The sequence below is a fragment of the Channa argus genome, chromosome 2 (genome assembly GCF_033026475.1).
Source record: "Channa argus isolate prfri chromosome 2, Channa argus male v1.0, whole genome shotgun sequence".
Taxonomy (NCBI): Eukaryota; Metazoa; Chordata; class Actinopteri; order Anabantiformes; family Channidae; genus Channa; species Channa argus.
Genome location: NC_090198.1, coordinates 2,569,515 through 2,587,919, shown reverse-complemented (window position 1 = coordinate 2,587,919; position 18,405 = coordinate 2,569,515). Strand labels below are relative to the sequence as shown.

At 40.0% G+C, this 18,405-nt stretch overlaps 1 protein-coding gene across 3 annotated transcripts; it reads right to left on the bottom strand.

Moving 5' to 3' along the window:
- Positions 1-1,088: 1,088 nt before the first annotated feature.
- pop4 (POP4 homolog, ribonuclease P/MRP subunit) lies at positions 1,089-18,308 on the bottom strand. Of its 3 annotated transcripts, none has more exons than XM_067494532.1 (7): positions 18,171-18,308; positions 7,609-7,664; positions 7,040-7,269; positions 6,818-6,895; positions 6,653-6,714; positions 4,338-4,439; positions 1,089-2,169 (listed from the first exon to the last, which is right to left on the bottom strand). In XM_067494532.1, the coding sequence occupies exons 1-7, from the start codon at positions 18,280-18,282 to the stop codon at positions 2,033-2,035; spliced, it is 777 nt and encodes a 258-aa protein (XP_067350633.1). In that variant the 5' UTR covers positions 18,283-18,308; the 3' UTR covers positions 1,089-2,032. The 3 variants fall into 3 exon arrangements, with proteins under 3 accessions (XP_067350633.1, XP_067350653.1, XP_067350643.1); XM_067494552.1 differs by lacking the exon at positions 18,171-18,308 and adding an exon at positions 15,346-15,505; XM_067494542.1 differs by lacking the exon at positions 18,171-18,308 and adding an exon at positions 10,346-10,907.
- Between the last annotated feature and the right edge of the window lie 97 nt (positions 18,309-18,405).

The window sequence follows — 18,405 nt, the reverse complement described above, 5'->3', positions numbered from 1 at the left end:
ACTTAGTTGCTCCTGGTGAGTGTTGGCCAGCTGCATAGCAGCTCCCCCATCGGTGTATGAGTGTGTGTGTAATTGTGAGTGTGAATGGGTGAATAAGAAGCAGTGTAAAGTGCTTTGTGCCAATAGGTAGAAAAGTGCTGTATAAGTGCAAAGCATTTACATCTTAAAACTTTTTTTTGTCCTGTGAGAGTTCAGGGCTGTACACAGTGGATCATTTGTCCGATTGTTGATTTGTCAGTTTTTATGCTGGATGCATAAAATGGCTTAGCCACTGCTGCCCCATCTTAAAACATGTTTATTGGTATAAAAAAAGCCAAATCCTATGATTTAACATTTTAAAATATATAAAACAAAGGGGCCTAGTGGCTCAATAGGTAGAGAATAGGGTTGGGATGCAAAAGGCCGTGGGTTCAAATCCCACCGGCACCAGGTGCGGCCCCACCCAGCCATCAAGGGCCACGTTAGTGCCAGTCCCAAGCCCAGATAAAATGGGAGGGTTGAAGCAGGAAGGGAATGTAGCGTAAAAACTCAAGCCAAATCAACGTGCGGAACATGTTCCCCTGTGGTGTGGTGGTTTAAGTGTGTACTTTATGCTTTTAGTATGTGTAGTGTGTACTTTTTGGATCATAACAGATTTTGCACTTTTAGCAAGGTGACCTGCCCTCTAAAACCTAGGCATGCATCCCTCTAATAACTTCCTACAAAAAAAAAAAAAAAGGGGAGAACAGTGCTGTACCTTTTTGTTTTAGCCCTGTCATACCACAGATACCTGGAACTCAGTAGACTCAGGAAATGCTCAGACAATTTCTCTTGCCAAGTGAATACAAGCACACAGCAGAGTAGCAACGTTTGATAAGCAAACTGAGGGACATCCCAAGAAAAGTGAAGAAGCTCAATGCGAAGGGCTTTATATTGTTGCAGAATTTTTCCTCAGTTAAAGCTCATTGTGTTTCATATTTTCTGTAACAGAAAAGGAACAAAGAAATCTTGCATAATGGTTTGTTGTGACAAAGAAAGACAGGGCGCAGATTACAACACATTTCCTGTACTATACAACATGCATCAAACCAGAAAGACTGAGCCTCAAAAAAGTTTTAACTTTAATTTATTGCTGACAGTTTCCAGCTGCTTCCTATACACAAGATTTTAACATTCCAAGAAGAATCAATCAGATTCGTAAGAAATAAAACTGCAGAGAAAAAAAACTTTATTTTACCACTAAGCACTGTGCTAATAATTCCCAGAAAATATTGTTCACAATTTCCTAGAAATTAGCAATTTTATTGTTGTTAATTATATTTTTCCACAACAGAGTGATACACATTGTGTGTAATGTGTTTTGAGGTAGGTCCTACAAACATTAAAATTCTTTTGTTGCCTTAAATTCTTTCTGCATATGACATGTCAAATCTAAATTTACTTAATGCATTTTTTAACTCAAAGCAACAATTTGATAACTGCAGGTATACATTCTCTATTTCCCCTGTAACTTGTAACCACCACTTTAATAGAAATATTCTAGTAAAATATAACAAAAAAACGAAAAAAATAAACATATGGTACCAGTAAAATAAAGCACTTCTATAAAATGTTTTTTTCGTTTTTAACATTATAACCGAACTCTAAAAGGGGAAAAAGCATCCATAATCATGAGCCTGAGCAACATGCAATAATCAACAAATATAATACAATTTGGAAACATCTAAACATACCACAAAATTTCCAAAAAGCATGAAACAGTCACTTTGGAAAAGGTTTAGCAGTTGTAACTCTGAAAGAGCATGTTCATGCAAAAACCTGTTGCTAAGCCCTTTAAAGAGAGTAAAGATGCTTTGGGTTAAACAGCTCAGATTATGTGGGTGAGAGAGCTCTGACACTGCCACTGCTTTGTAACAAGTCCCTGATAAACAGGACACACCTGCACTTAAATCCTTTGACTGTTTCTAGTCTGAAGCACCTGAAGCTCCTGCTAATGGCTTATAGGGGGCTCTGTGTTCACAGAGAAACAGTACTTCCTGTAGTGACACTTCCATCATAGGTCGATGGTCCCCCTCAGTTTAAACTTCTTGGCGGAGCGTTCGCTGGCTCGCTGCTCAAACTTGCTTCCATAGATGTGAGAGATGAAGCCGTTGATCTCTACTGCAAACACGCTGTTCCTCTTAGGGATCACTATCACACAACATGTGTGTGGAGAAGAAAAAACATAGGAACAAATGTGTTAACATGTACCATTAACACGTTTAAACATTGGTGTAGAAAAAGATTGTCTAAGACTGACAGCTTCCATTATATGTTAGTTAAAAAAAGTGCTTGAAATGCACCAGTATGCACCAGTAAGTACGTTAATTTTACTGTATGGCATAAAGTACCAGGATGTTTTCTTGCTTAACTACACTTCTCAAAAGGCTGCTAGCAATGAGTTTGGACTCTGCTGAGATCTGAGTCCCCCCAACGGGGGCATGCACAGCAGAAATGAAAACCTTTAACTCAAACTTCTTTTGAGACAAATATTCTACTCACTTATTCAGTAATCCCCATTTAAAGGTGCATTTTGCCAAGTCTAGTGTCAAATTTACTCTGTCATGTCAAAGTCGATCAAATGAATCACATGCTTCACAAGTGTTCCTGGACTTTCAAAGTCGATCTGCACTTGGTGCAAACCTAAGATGACATAAAGTAATGCAAGCTCATGGTGTTACTGCTTTGAGAACAATCCAGCACATAACATTGGGGTGCAAGATACTAGCATTAATGGAAGGCCATAACCAAACATAACCAGAAACACCTGTGCCAAAACACAGAAACTTCCAAAGGCCGTTGAGAATGACAGAGCTAAAGTCCTACTCTACTAACAGCACTGCAAATTCATTGTTTTTCCTGCATCCTGAAGTAGGGCTGCACCCTATCGATTATTAATCTATTGTTGTTGTTTTTTTACCTGTTAATATTTAATTTACAAAAGAAAATAGAATTTAAAATCATCAATCATTTATATTTTAATATTTTATTCAATCTTCTCTTTAAACAAACAAATATGACAAAATGAACTGCAGGGCATTATTACTCAAACAAAAAAAGGGCCGGTCTTAACTGGTAATCTGTGTATTATTGACTAAAGTCTCTGCACAACATTATTAAAGCAAGAGCTTCTTCCATTCAAGTTAAACTGCAATTCAGCCAAATAAATGAAGTAATTTGCAGAGCTCGCAGAGCACCATGTTGTTTGGCTTCTGCTTAAAATACTCTAGATGTTTCGTAAGTTCCGCACATAGATTTGGCATGGTTTTTACACCCGATGCCCTTCCTGCTGAAACCCTCCCGTATTTATCCGGGCTCGGGACTGGCAACAAGGAGGCCAATTGTGGGTTGGCGGAGCCATGCCTGGTAGGGTGGAATTTGAACCCACGGCCTTCTGCATGCCAACCAAATGCTCTACCACTAAGCCAAAAGGCCCCCTCCCTTATGTGTTAAAACTGTTAATAAATCATAAATTAACATGAATTAGAGTGAGCTGTCTGCAAGGAGAAAAACAAATCATTATGAATTTAAAAATGTGTGAAATCAATCTGAGGCATTTGCCAAAAATTGAGCATTGCCAGAACAACAATTTGGAATGACTAGTACCAGTGGACAGAAACCAAAGATACTGGTACTCAGCAGCATACACAGACCAGGTCAGTAAAGGGAAATAACAGCAACTAATGACTAGAATCCCAAGTTGCTATGCTAATCAAAAATCTAGAATAATGGCAGCCGCTTCAGAAGACAATAAAATAATACCAAAGAAAGGTATTGATGTTACCAGAGTGATGAAATGGTTTTTGCTGTGTTTGTGTGCTTCACATTAAAAGAAAGTAACACTGTTTCTTTATAGAAGCCTTAGCATTAGCAAACCGAACCTAACTTAGTGTAGGGCCCCATGTTCAATTAGAATTATAAATTATCAGAAATATCTGATATTTAGAAATTTTATATTCATTGTTTGAACTTCAACTTAAATGGCATCAATATGCAAATTACTGAAGGCCTTGCCATTCCAGTATTTTTGGAGAAGAATTATAAGCTAATAATTATTGTGGAAACTGATGTTTACTACCTCAGTGTTGCTTGCACATCTTCGATTGTAAACTAGACACCCGTCTGCGTCAGCAACTTAGAACAAGCTCAACTAGATGGCATGATATGAGATACCCCTGTTCCTGCTATGACTTGCCAAAATGGCTGTGTGAAAAAGGTTTATTGTCTTCTTCCGTTATGCGTTTTATCTACTGTGGTATGACAGACTTTTTAACAGAGAGGTTGCAAAATGTTGCAAATTCATCTGCAGCATATCTGACCTTTCAGTTGGTCCTTTCTGGTGATGATTTTGAAGACATGTTTGAACTCTTGTACTAGAATCCCAGTAGTCCCCACATATGATAGACATTTAGAACGAACCACTGTAAGAAGAGTGAAAAGAAAACACACATTTAGTACAATGCTGGCAGAGCTGCATCTGTGTTCAGATGCAGACATCTAATCCGGTTGGTATAATTCCATAACCAACGGGTATTTGTAGGCTTCTATATGTGGGGGCCAGCAAGATGATGAGCTATACCTATAAGTTCAGATCCAGCCATTCAAAGTGTTGTAGTTTTTCTGTGCAGTAAGTCTGTGGTACTTTAGTGGTGGTGTTCCACCAGAACTGCAGTTTGTTTAGTTTTGAAGCAGGTTCATAATATCTGACCTACAGTTCTTCAGGCTCATTCTAGTCCCCCGTCCACAGTAATGAATCCTTCTGTCTTATGTTGACTTTGTCAGATAATGTAATTGACATAAGATTTCCTCATTTTGTGGGTAAAGTTTGATGTGCAACATGCTTTTAGAATGAATGAAGCGAAACATTTACCTACAGACATGTAGACAGAGGTATACAACAGTAGTTGAGTGGTGACCACTTTAAATACTTGAGTTATGAGTTAGACTACAGCGTTGTTCTTGGAGGTAGCCATAAACAGTTATCATTCAGCTTTGAAGTAATTTTAATGATTCATTTGATAACTCTTCCCCTAGTTGTAACCACTGGCTTACCGCAGCGATGTCTGCTTGTATTTAAATTGAAGTTCGCCCATGTCTGAAAAAATACATGTTGAACACTGTGTGTTCAACATGCAGTTCAGTTTTTTCTTAACAAATCTAATCATGAAAACTAATCTGAAGCCGCTTATCCACAATGTTGCTGATTAATAAACTACCAACACAATCTGCTGACTGGGTTTAATTGTTTTAATTATTATGTGTTAGTAACTGACCAGATATAGGAGGTGGAAGAGTCCCCTCCTATCAATGTCCATAAGCCTTTTCGAAGTGAGATGGACATGTGAGAGAACAGATTTAATAACTTCAAAAATCCTGTCCTGCTTGTGGGTCACAATAAGCATTATGTTAACTGGAATCAGCTGAGAATAGAAACCTCTCCCCCTCCACCTCAAGTGTTTGTTACACCAGCTCCTGTTCGCAGCTTAGAGGCTGAGGAGCCGATTAGTCTGTTCTCCTGTTTATACACAGCAGTGTTAAATTAACACTTGGATGATATAAATTTACCACTGAGTTAATTTAGCACTGGTGATTTTGCAGTGTACCTGTAAATTTGGTAAACTTTGGTTTGATTAGATAAGACTGTAACTGCTGTTTTTCATACGGGGCTGTTTGTCTTCTGTTTTCTCATTACATTTTTCCTTATTTAGGATAAATATCATAATTTTATAATAATGCCAATGAAAATAATTCCTCACTCCACCCAGTCTCAACCAGCTAAATATTTATTTATTATTATATAATTTATTATTCTATAAATAACTGTAGCTTGATGAGTATTAATAAACTTAATTCCCATCATTGTACTTGTTACTACTTACTCAGCTACAGACCATATACTGTAATCACATGTCATCCAACAGCAAAAAAGATGAACATCTTGCGTAAGATTGATGAATTGCACAGCAGAGACCAACACTTTCAATGGCTACATCTGTAAAGCCTGTTTCACACGTAAACTCCAGACAATTTTAATTTTTTGGAATTCTTCTTTTATTCCTGCATAAATATGACCAAAAAGGTCATTACTTTTTCAAGCATATGTCCAAAAGCTACATAACGAGTACCCAATGAAATCAATCATGTGGAAAATTCTTTTGTAACTCTTTCCAGCCTTACATGCGATTGCCCGTCAAATGGATTCGTAATCCTAAAGGTTCACATACTTTTGCCCTATACATACATAGGTTTACCATCTTCTACAATAAATATGGAAAAATTTACTTTTCAGACTCAGAAATGAAGTTTCCATGAACTACCTAGTGCCTCTGTATCACAATAACCTTTTTCTCTCATTCAAAATTACATCATCTCAGGTTTCTAATTTATTCTGAGGCTCCACTGAAATAGTTTTTAACAATTTACAATTTTTAAACTGCTTATCTGTCATAGCACGGGCATTTATGCGTTACTTTTTCTGCAGCTTCGTGTGAAATTGTTAGTTTTAGCTCCCATCTTTGACCAAGCTGACAGAGCAAATGGTAAAGGTAATTTTGTTTTGTGTCATTTGTTCTACATACTGTATGTTCAGCTCATGCTAAGTTAACAGTTCTAAATATTATGGTGTTAACTCTACCTGTGATAATGGCACCGTGGAAGTCTGCTTTTAGAAGCTTCTGCTGCACAAACTGTGGACTGCTGTAAAACCAGCACACATTTATGTGGCTTATTATACGGTAAAAGAGTGAACTGAGCAACTAAAGATAAATGTTTCGGTTAATTTTGCTCCAAGATAATTTACCTTGTTGGTTTCAATCCACTGCACAGGTCAATAATATACTCCCTCCAGAGCTGATGCAGAGGCAGGAAGAGCTCATACCTAAAGTGACAATGATAAACAGTGAAGAAAAAGTCAGAAACCAGTACTGAGTTTTGATACAGAAAAGGTATTATATGTGGAAATGTATACAATAACGTGTAGTGCAAAGCTCCCATTATATTTTCTTTTGCTTTCCTGACTAACCTCTGATGTTCGGGTTTGATCTGAAAGACCTTCATTGTCCTCTTCTGACGAGCATTTAGTCCTTTGGCTTTCTTGCTGTTCCTTTGGGACTTGTCCTTCTTGGGTCTGGTGTAGCCTAGGATCACTGCCTTGTGACTCAACATGCTCTTCAGATCATGCCGTGTGCCCTGCTGAATGCTATTCTTCAGAAATGCCTCGGTGAAGGCCTCAGCTTTAGAGATGGGCTTAGACTGGAAATGAGACAAACTCTTTACAAACTCTGTAGAATTTAATTACAACTCGTATTCAAAAGTTGGAACGATGTGTAAAAGGGAAATAAAACACATATTTTATGTTGCTCCCATCAAATTCTAAATGAGCTAATATTTTCCATGAAATGGTAAAATGGTCTGTTTCAACATCTGTTATTTTATTTATTTATATAATTTATTATTTTAGTCAGAAAAAGAAAATAATGTAATCTATAATGTAATAAATTATCTACCCAGCTGTTCCTTTATGTTTTGTAAAGCTTTCGGGCGGATGTTTAATTCTGTTGATTTAAAACTGCATAAGCACTTTTTACTTACCTCAACACCAAGAACCTTCACCAGGTCCTGCGGTATCTTAGCTCGAACCAACGTGTCTAATGAGACGACAAACAAAACCAGAATTACACAAAACCTGATCATCTTACAGAGGCAACTGGACAATAATGCAGAAGTGGTCACAGGGCCACAAAGAAGTTGAAACTTTTTTCACAACTTCCATGTTAATGCTTCTAGAAATATTGTGCTGCCTCCAATTAGAAAGTAGATTGGAACTGGAAAAAATATAATTTCTATTAGTCTCTATATTACTGTTGACTATTGATTAAATAACTGAATATTATAATTTTGTGCCCACAGTAATATCTTATTTGACCAAGAGTCCAAAGCTCAAAGATACTGAGTTTATAAAAACATTTGCGGACAGACAGTTGGCTATTTTGCTGAACTTAATCAGTAAAACTGTTGATCTGTTGATTAACTGATTTAATTAATTAACTAATCAAGCATAATCAGAATATGAAAGTCTTAGTAGTGGGGACATCTCCTGTACAGTTGGGATTGTGCAGGTGATATCCCCTACGGTGAAGCATGCTGCATCATGTTATGGGTTTCTTTTTTCAGCAGCAGGGACCGGGGAACCAGGCTGGTTAAGAGAAAGCTGAATGGAGTAGAGTACAGAGATATCCTGAATGAAAACCTGTTCCACTGTACTCAGCACCTCAGAATGGGCTGGGGAGAGACCTGAAAATGGCTATTTACCAACGGTCCCCATTTAACCTGAACTTGAGAGGACTTGCAAAGAAGAATGGTAGAAAAAAAGACTAGGGGCTGTAACTGCTGCCAAATGTGCATCAACAAAGTACTAACTACTTAAAGGGTGAGTTCACCAAATTTTAACTTGCTCTCTATGGCATTAGTTTAGGGTATGAATTTACATCTGGGGAACTCCTAAAATAATCTGAAATGAAGGTTCCTCTAAGTGATGTCATGTGGAGGCAATTTTTCAGCTAAAAGTAGAGGGACACTTTGATATAGGGAAGTCAATGGGAAATTGAATGGCATTTATGTACACGTTCTACACAAACTAAAACCATAAGAAGCACGTTCAAAATCAATGAAGGCATCCTTGTACATGTGAAATTTCAGTTTTTCCATTTTAAAACAATTACAGACATTTCTAAAATTCTGTGTTTACTTTGTCCTTATTGGCTACTAAGTGTATATTTTAAAAGAAAAAAATGAATTTAAACATCTGTACTATCAGGCTGCAGCATCACAAAATTCCTTCCTTCCCCTTCACATTTTTATGAAGGGGTTTAGATACTTATTGGAGATAGACATGTATCAGTATGTTTGAAAACCAGGCATTCTACTGACTGTAGGTCACCTTTGTGTCTGTGCAGGAAAGTCAAATGACACATTGACTTTTGATTGAAGCCATAAAAGTGGGCTGCTGATTGGTAAAGCTACAATACCTCCAAACTTTTTCAGAGTGTTGGATTTTGGTTATTCACCTTCCCACATCTGCAAGAACCCACTTAGTCAAACTTTTTTGGAGAAGCTACTGTTTGCAAACTACACAAGCAACCTGGGAAAAGACACGGAGAGTGACTAAATGTCAAAAGGTCAGGTGTCAAGTACAGACTAGGGAAAAAAAAAAAACAGCATTGCTGGCTGAACACATCACGCATGTTGGAAGTTTTGGAGGACTTTCACCTGAAAGAAAATCCTGCTTACTGTAACAACTACCATACTTCCTTAACCATAAGACTGCTTTAGTTACAGGTTATATGTTCAGCTATTCCCAAATGTGGACTGGATAACCTCTTAGTGCTTAGTGCTGGGTCAGTTCCAGCAGCTGTCATGGAGCAGGCAGACCTGCCTGACCTGCTGCTGATGTGACCACCACCCCGCTGATGACATAAACGAATGCAGCAAGAACAGCTGAGTCATGCAACATTATTAAAAACAACAGCTGCATCAACAGCATGTGAACTTGTCTATGCATGAACAAACAGTAATGAAGAAGCCACATGTCCCAATTCTTTTGAGCCTTTGTAGTTTTATCACAATGTGTTTGAAGGCCTGAATCTCAAACACAGATCTTTCTATATTAATGTAAACTTACTTAAACAAAGCTCAGCCTTGGCACTCGGCCAGCATATTAATTGCTTGATGGCAGAATGTATGGCAATGTAACAAACCCTAGGAAGAAATAGTTAGGCCTATATCACAGCAATAATAAGTTAAACTAGAATGGGCATTTCCTGCAGAAAATGCGTGTGATTGCTGAAAGCCAGCCGCTGCACCTGCTGCAGCCATCGCCGAATCTGCAGCTCTGAACGTTGTAGAAGCGACAGGCAACACTGTAGCATGTGTAGTTTTTTAAAATATTGAACAACTTGTGAAAGCACATGAAACGATGAAGAAGTTTTCAATTGCTATTCACCAACTCTCCAGCAGATGGCAGCCTGTCCAAAGGAATCAACTGTTGCCATCTTGCCCTCTCACCACTAATGAAGTTCTGAGGATAAAATACCAAAAAAAAAAAAAAACACCCACAATAGCGCCCCCCAGTGGAGAAACGTTTAACTAGGTGTTTAGAGCAGTGTCCTACACATATTTGTAAAGTTCCATTCAAGTCAGTCATTGCATTAGCTTAAAAAAAAGATCGAAACAGTTGCAGTACCGCGAATGGCCGCCAGGTGGCGCACGTGGTAGTACTAAAGGCCCTGTACAATATAGAAGTGAAATCAGAAAGAAAAAAATAACTGACCACACGGTGGCGCTAGAGAGCCCACACTGCAACATGTGAAGCATTTCATCGTTGGGCAGCTTTCCTGAAAGTTTCATAACAATATCACGTATAGTTTCCGAGATACAGCCATGTGAAGATTGCTCTCATCTTCTTTTCCTTTCGGCTGCTCCCTTTCAGGGGTCGCCACAGCGAATCATGTGCCTCCATCTAACTCTATCCTCTGCATCCTCTTCACTCACACCCACTAACTTCATGTCCTCCCTCACTACATCCATAAATCTCCTCTTTGGTCTTCCTCTAGACCTCCTGCCTGGCAGCTCCAACCTCAGCAACCTTCTACCGATATATTCACAGTTTCTCCTCTGAACATGTCCAAACCACCTCAATCTGGCCTCTCTGACTTTATCTCCAAAACATCTAACATGAGCTGTCCCTCTGATGTACTCATTCCTGATCCTGTCCATCCTCGTCACTCCCAAAGAGAACCTCAACATCTTAAGCTCTGCTACCTCCAGCTCTGCCTCCTGTCTTTTCTTCAGTGCCACTGTCTCTAAGCCAAACAACATCTCTGGTCTCACCACCGTCTTGAACATCTTTCCTTTCATTCTCGCTGATACTCTTTTATCACACAACACACCTGACACTTTTCTCCACCCGTTCCAACCTGCCTGCACTCGCCTCTTCACCTCTTTTCCACACTCACCGTTGCTCTGAACCGTTGACCCTAAGTACTTAAAGTCCTGCACCTTCTTCACCTCTGCTCCCTGTAACCTCACCGTTCCACCTGGGTCCCTCTCATTGACACACATGTATTCTGTCTTACTGGGGCTAAGCTTCATTCCTCTGTTTTCCAGAGCAGACCTCCACCTCTCTAGATTTTCCTCCACCTGCTCCCTGCTCTCACTACAAATAACAATGTCATCTGCAAACATCATAGTCCAGGGAGATTCTTGTCTAACCTCATCTGTCAGTCTGTCCATCACCAGAGCAAACAAGAAGGGGCTCAAAGCCGATCCTTGATGCAGACCCACCTCCACCTTGAACTCCTCTGTCACACCTACAGCACCTCACCACTGTCTTACAGCTCTCATACATGTCCTGCACCACTCTAACATACTTCTCTGCCACTCCAGACGTCCTCATACAATACCACAGCTCCTCTCTCGGCACCCTGTCATACGCTTTTTCTAAATCTACGAAGACACAATGCAACTCCCTATGACCCTCTCTGTACTTCTCCATCAGCGTCCTCAAAGCAAATACTGCATCTGTTGTACTCTTTCTAGGCATGAAACCATATTGCTGCTCACAAATACTCACCTCTGCCCTTAGCCGAGCTTCCACTACTCTTTCCCACAACTTCATTGTGTGACTCATCAGCTTTATTCCTCTGTAGTTGCCACAGCTCTGCACATCTCCCTTGTTCTTAAAAATTGGTACCAGTACACTTTTCCTCCAGTCCTCAGCATCCTCTCACTCTCCAAGATCTTGTTAAACAAACTAGTCAAAAACTCTACTGCCACCTCTCCTAGACACTTCCATACCTCCACAGGTATGTCATCAGGACCAACTGCTTTTCCGCTCTTCATCCTCTTCAATGTCCTCCTCACTTCACTCTTACTAATCTTTGCTACTTCCTGCTCCACACCAGTCACCTCTTCTACTCTTCGTTCCCTTTCATTTTCCTCGTTCATCAACTCTTCAAAGTACTCCTTCCATCTTCCCATCACACTCCTGGCACCTGTCAATACATTTCCATCCTTATCTTTAATCACACTAACCTGCTGCACATCCTTTCTATCTCTATCTCTTTGTCTGGCCAACCTGTACAAATCCACCTCTCCCTCTTTAGTGTCCAACCTAACATACAAGTCCTCATATGCTCTTTGTTTGGCCTTTGCCACCTCTATCTTCACCTTACGCTGTATCTCCCTGTACTCCTGTCTACTCTCTTCAGTCCTCTCAGTGTCCCACTTCTTCTTAGCTAACCTCTTTCTCTGTATACACTCCTGAACTTCCTCGTTCCACCACCAAGTCTCCTTGTCCGCTTTCCTCTTTCCAGATGACACACCGAGTACCCTCCTACCTGTCTCCCTGATCAAATTAGCTGTAGTAGTCCAGTCATCTGGAAGCACCTCCAAACCACCCAGAGTCTGTCTCAGCAAATCCCTGAAAACTAAACGACATTCTTCCTTTTTCAACTTCCACCACTTCGTCCTCTGCTCTGCCTTAGTCCTCCTTATCTTCCTCACCACCAGCATCATTTTGCACACCACCATCCTGTGTTGTCTGGTTACACTCTCCCCTACCAATGCTTTACAGTCACTGATCTCTTTCAGATTACAACGTCTACACAAGATGTAGTCTACCTGAGTGCTTCTCCCTCCGCTCTTGTACGTCACCCTATGTTCCTGCCTCTTCTGAAAGAAAGTGTTTACTACAGCCATTTCCATCCTCTTTGCAAAGTCAACCACCATCTGACCTTCTGCGTTCCTGTCCTGAACACCAAACCTGCCCATAACAGTCTCATCACCTCTGTTCCCTTCACCTACATGCCCATTGAAATCTGCACCAATGACAACTCTCTCACCTCTGGGGATGCTCTGCATCACTTCATCTAACTCACTCCAGAATTTCTCCTTCTCTTCTAACTCACATCCTACCTGTGGGGCATAACCACTCAACATTGAACATCACCCCTTCAACTTCCAGCTTCAGACTCATCAACCTGTCTGATACTCTTTTCACCTCTAGAACATTCCTCACAAAATCCTCTTTCAATATAACTCCTACTCCATTTCTCTTCCTATCTGACCCATGGTAAAACAACTTAAACCCTGCTCCTAAGCTTCTAGCCTTGCTGCCTTTCCACCTGGTCTCCTGGACACACAGTATGTCCACCTTCCTTCTCTGCATCATGTCGATCAACTCCCTAGCCTTCCCTGTCATAGTACCAACATTCAAAGTCCCTACTGTCAGTCCTACATTCTTAGCTTTCCTCTTCTCTCTCTGCCTACGAACACACCTTCCTCCTCTTCTTCTTCGTCTTCGACCAACAGTAGTCCAATTTCCACCGGTACCCTGTAGGTCAACAGCACCGGTGGCGGTCGTTGTTAACCCGGGCCCCGACCGATCCGGTATGGAAGTCTTTGTCACGATTCGCATGTTTGATTTGGCATGTGTTTTACGTCGGATGCCCTTCCTGCCACAACCCTCTGCATTTATCCAGACTTGGGACTGGCACAAGAAGACACTGGCTTGTGTCCCCTTGCGGTTGCATTTGAAGATTGCTCTCATAGACGGCAAAAAAGAAATCATACAAATATTCATAATAATTATTGTATATCAGCTGTCAGCCCACAGAGTAATACGTCATCTCTCCTAACTGTATTTAACATATTACAGTTGGAACCATGTTTCTAGCTGTAAGCGTGTAGGAGTAGTAGCACGTGAAAAACAACTAACATAAACATGCTGATATCTGACCACACGGTGGCGCTATAGAGCCCACGCTGTAACATGTGAAGCTGTTCATCATGGGACAGTACTAGACAAAGCTGCGTCATGCTACCATGTGTAGTTTTTGAGATATTGCAGTTTAAACATCACTTCCATAGACTTTCCATTCAAAAAAAATGCATATTAATATTCATAATAATTACAGTACATTAGCTTAAAAGAGTATCAGCGAGAATGAAAGGAAAGGTGTTCAAGACGGTGGTGAGACCAGCAATGTTGTTCGGCTTAGAGACAGTGGCACTGAAGAAAAGACAGGAGGCAGAGCTGGAGGTAGCAGAGCTTAAGATGTTGAGGTTCTATTTGGGAGTGACGAGGATGGACAGGATCAGGAATGAGGACATCAGAGGGACAGCTCATGTTAGATGTTTTGGAGATAAAGTCAGAGAGGCCAGATTGAGGTGGTTTGGACATGTTCAGAGGAGAAACTGTGAATATATCTGTAGAAGGATGCTGAGGTTGGAGCTGCCAGGCAGGAGGTCTAGAGGAAGATCAAAGAGGAGATTTATGGATGTAGTGAGGGAGGACATGAAGTTAGTTGGTGTGAGAGAAGAGGATGCAGAGGACAGGGTTAGATGGAGGCACATGATTCGCTGTGGCGACCCCTGAAAGGGAGCAGCCGAAAGGAAAAGAAGAAGACAGTACATTAGCTATCAGCACACAGGGTAGTGAGCACACCTCTCCCAACCATGCTTAACATATTACAGTTGGAACCATGTTTGCAGCGTTTAGCATTCAGGACTTACAGCACGCCGAAAAACCAACGGAAGAATCCGTAATAATAATAATAATAAAATTAAATACTGGAAACAACATAAGTGTGATTGCTTTCAGCAAGTAAGTTTACAGAAATAAATAACGACATACTAATTCTCATTTTAACTGTGTACCATTTCTCCCGAACGATGTTGGTGCATTTCCATGGCTACAGGTCTGAAAACCATGATTGATAACAGTAAGTAAAAACAAAGCTCTGTTCTCTTTTGTTAGAGAAATAATTCACAAAATTAAATATTTACCATGTGTGGACGAGATTTGGCTCCACCAATTTTGAGAACTTGCTTTTTTTAGAACTCAGATACACTTACGGCCTTCTAGACTCAACATTAGATTATTTCAGATCTTAGCTAGTAATGCTAAGCCTTCGGCATTAGAAACCGTATCATTACATATTTATATATTTCTATCACTGAAAAAGCTTTGCCGTCTATCAAATTGTGCTTTACATTAGGGCTTCATGTCTCGAGTAACGTTGGCATAAATCGCCAAAGCACCGGTGTTAGGAGACTCGCTGGTAATACAGGGCCATTGATCCTGCTGCGCCCACACACGAAGTCGAAGCTGAACCAGTCCTACTTTTTTTATTTCATCAAATTACGCAAGGAGCGGCACGTGTCGTCGTGTTCACGATTGTCAGGTCGCATGTCCGATGTCTGGTGAACACTTTCGGACTTCTCTTTTACAATTGTGACTTTAATTTCGTTGCCGTAAATTAAACTCACCATCCATTTGGACGTTTTAGGGACTTTCCGAAGAAACGTAATTAATCCAAACTCTGTCTCTGACTGCAAGCAAACAGTAAAAACGTGATAAACTTGTATTTTTTATCAGCCCACTTCCGCTTTTCGCTTCTTCGATTACCAGCAAACTGGTCGCTGTGAGACGTGATACTGCCCTCTACAGTAAACTGCACGCGCAACAACTGATGTACAAATGGAATAGATAAAATGTTACCAGGCAAAACTAAAGCATAATAAAAAGATATAATACACAATTATCAGAAAGAACAGACAGGGGACAACTGAGAGACAAAAAAAGACACGACATGTATCTGACACAGTAGTAATGTAGTCCTGGATATTTTTCCTCTTTGTGTATTTTAAAGACAAGCGGTAGTTGCAAATTCATTGATGCAAAAAGCTTTGTTTTCCTAAACTGGTTTGGTGCAAATTTCTGGGATATAATGATAATATATACGATCATTTTAAGTCCTTTAATTTTCAAAAATAGTCCAACGATAACACTTTCTCTAGTACGTAAATGTCCCCCTCTCTCTGTCCCTTTCTGCAGGTGTCCCCCGGCTTTGAAGCTGTGTGTCTTCCAGCGTGCAGCTACTGATCCTACCAATCTGCCCGATGTTTTGTTATTGCTTTTTGTTGCTCTGTTCTTTTCTCTCTCCCCTTTCCACTCACCCCAACCGGTCGAGGCAGATGGCCGTCCACCCTGAGCCTGGTTCTGCTGGAGGTTTCTTCCGTTAAAGGGAGTTTTTCCTCTCCACTGTTGCCTATGGCTTGCTCCAGGGGGAATTGTTGGGTTCTCTTTATATATCTTTATAATCTTGACTTTATTCTGTAAAGTGCCCTGAGATGACTTTGTTGTGAATTGGCGCTATATAAATAAAGTTGAATTGAGTTGAATTGAATTGAGTAAATCAGATATGCTAGGGAACAACAAGCAGCCTAATATTTATAGCAAAAAGTCCTATTTGAAATAATGAAAAAAAAGATTTTGGGTTTCCATTATCATCTCACAAAATTGTAGATTATAATCTAGTAAAGTCTAAGAAATTCTAAGTTGAAAGTTTGACATAAAAAGATCAAAATGTCTGGCTATTTCTAATAACAAACTCTAATATTGCAATAGGCATACAGTGTTAATTGTATGTCACTGTTGCTATCATTCACACTTTTTTACAGGTGGTACTTAGCGGCAACTGTACTTGTTTGAGGATGTAAAAACCAGAGCAACCATCAGTGGTCCACAAAATCACTTATAATATAGTATTGACATTACATTACAAGCAGTATTACAGCTATTTCCACTTTGGTACGTTGCCCTAATATAACACATTATGGTGAGTGGGACACCATAATGTAAAGACGACACAGTGGTTAAGTACCTGGAACTCCCCACCAGTCAGTTACAACTGAAGTAGCCTTTTGAAATAGAGGTTCTCTGTTCTTTTCTCTCTCCCCTTTCCACTCACCCCAACCGGTCGAGGCAGATGGCCGTCCACCCTGAGCCTGGTTCTGCTGGAGGTTTCTTCCGTTAAAGGGAGTTTTTCCTCTCCACTGTTGCCTATGGCTTGTTCCAGGGGGAATTGTTGGGTTCTCTTTATATATCTTTATAATCTTGACTTTATTCTGTAAAGTGCCCTGAGATGACTTTGTTGTGAATTGGCGCTATATAAATAAAGTTGAATTGAGTTGAATTGAATTGAGTAAATCAGATATGCTAGGGAACAACAAGCAGCCTAATATTTATAGCAAAAAGTCCTATTTGAAATAATGAAAAAAAAGATTTTGGGTTTCCATTATCATCTCACAAAATTGTAGATTATAATCTAGTAAAGTCTAAGAAATTCTAAGTTGAAAGTTTGACATAAAAAGATCAAAATGTCTGGCTATTTCTAATAACAAACTCTAATATTGCAATAGGCATACAGTGTTAATTGTATGTCACTGTTGCTATCATTCACACTTTTTTACAGGTGGTACTTAGCGGCAACTGTACTTGTTTGAGGATGTAAAAACCAGAGCAACCATCAGTGGTCCACAAAATGACTTATAATATAGTATTGACATTACATTACAAGCAGTATTACAGCTATTTCCACTTTGTTACGTTGCCCTAATATAACACATTATGGTGAGTGGGACACCATAATGTAAAGACGACACAGTGGTTAAGTACCTGGAACTCCCCACCAGTCAGTTACAACTGAAGTAGCCTTTTGAAATAGAGGTTAAATGCCTTAAAGAACTTTAAGTCTAGTTGCCACTGAGCAGCACCTTTGGGACAACCATGACCTGGATAACTGTGAATCTCCTAAGCCTAACACATTCATCCCTTTTATTATACACGGTTGCATTTTATTTTCTGTCACATGAATAAGTTAGCCGGCATAAAATGAAGTTCCTTAAGTGGCCGGGCTGATTCAGCAGAATAGAGCTGTCTAACAGTGAGATATTTTCTTTGAAAACGATATATGTTAACTTCCTGCTATGTTGCTGTTCTCATCATCAAAACCAAAAGAAGTGCAGTCAATTCTGAGAAAAAGTAAACCACAAAGAGGACCTTTAAATGTCTTATTGCACAAGTTCCTGTCCAACCACGTGATTTCAAATAAAACTATCTTTTACTTGGTAGTTAGTGAGATACATGCAGCAGAAGGGTTTTCATGCTACCTATGAACTACTAATGTGCATTAGATATCAGAATTTCTCCTTCTCTTCTAACTCACATCCTGACTGTGGAGAACATGATGCCTTCAAATTCCCCTTTGACACCTTCCTAACCATGGTAAAACAACTTGAACCCTACTAACCTTCAAGCCTTGCTACCTTTCCACCTGGTCTCCTGGACATATAGTATATCCACCTTCTTTCTCTGCATCGTGTCAACCAACTCTCAATGCTTCCCTGTCTTAGTCCCAACATTCAAAGTCCCTACTGTCAGTCCTACACTCTTAGCTTTCCTCTTCTCTCTCTGCCTACGAACACGCCTTCCTCTTCTCCTTCTTCGACTAACAGCAGCCCAGTGTTCACCAGCACCCTGTAACT

Coding starts and splice junctions, on each gene's coding strand:
- pop4 (XM_067494532.1), bottom strand. CDS start 18,282: ATGTTGGGACTAAGACAGGGAAGCATTGAGAGTTGGTTGACACGATGC. Junction 6,896..7,039: donor ATCAAACCCGAACATCAGAG/GTTAGTCAGGAA, acceptor TTGTCACTTTAG/GTATGAGCTCTTCCTGCCTC. Junction 2,170..4,337: donor CAGAAAGGACCAACTGAAAG/GTCAGATATGCT, acceptor GTTGTGTGATAG/TGATCCCTAAGAGGAACAGC.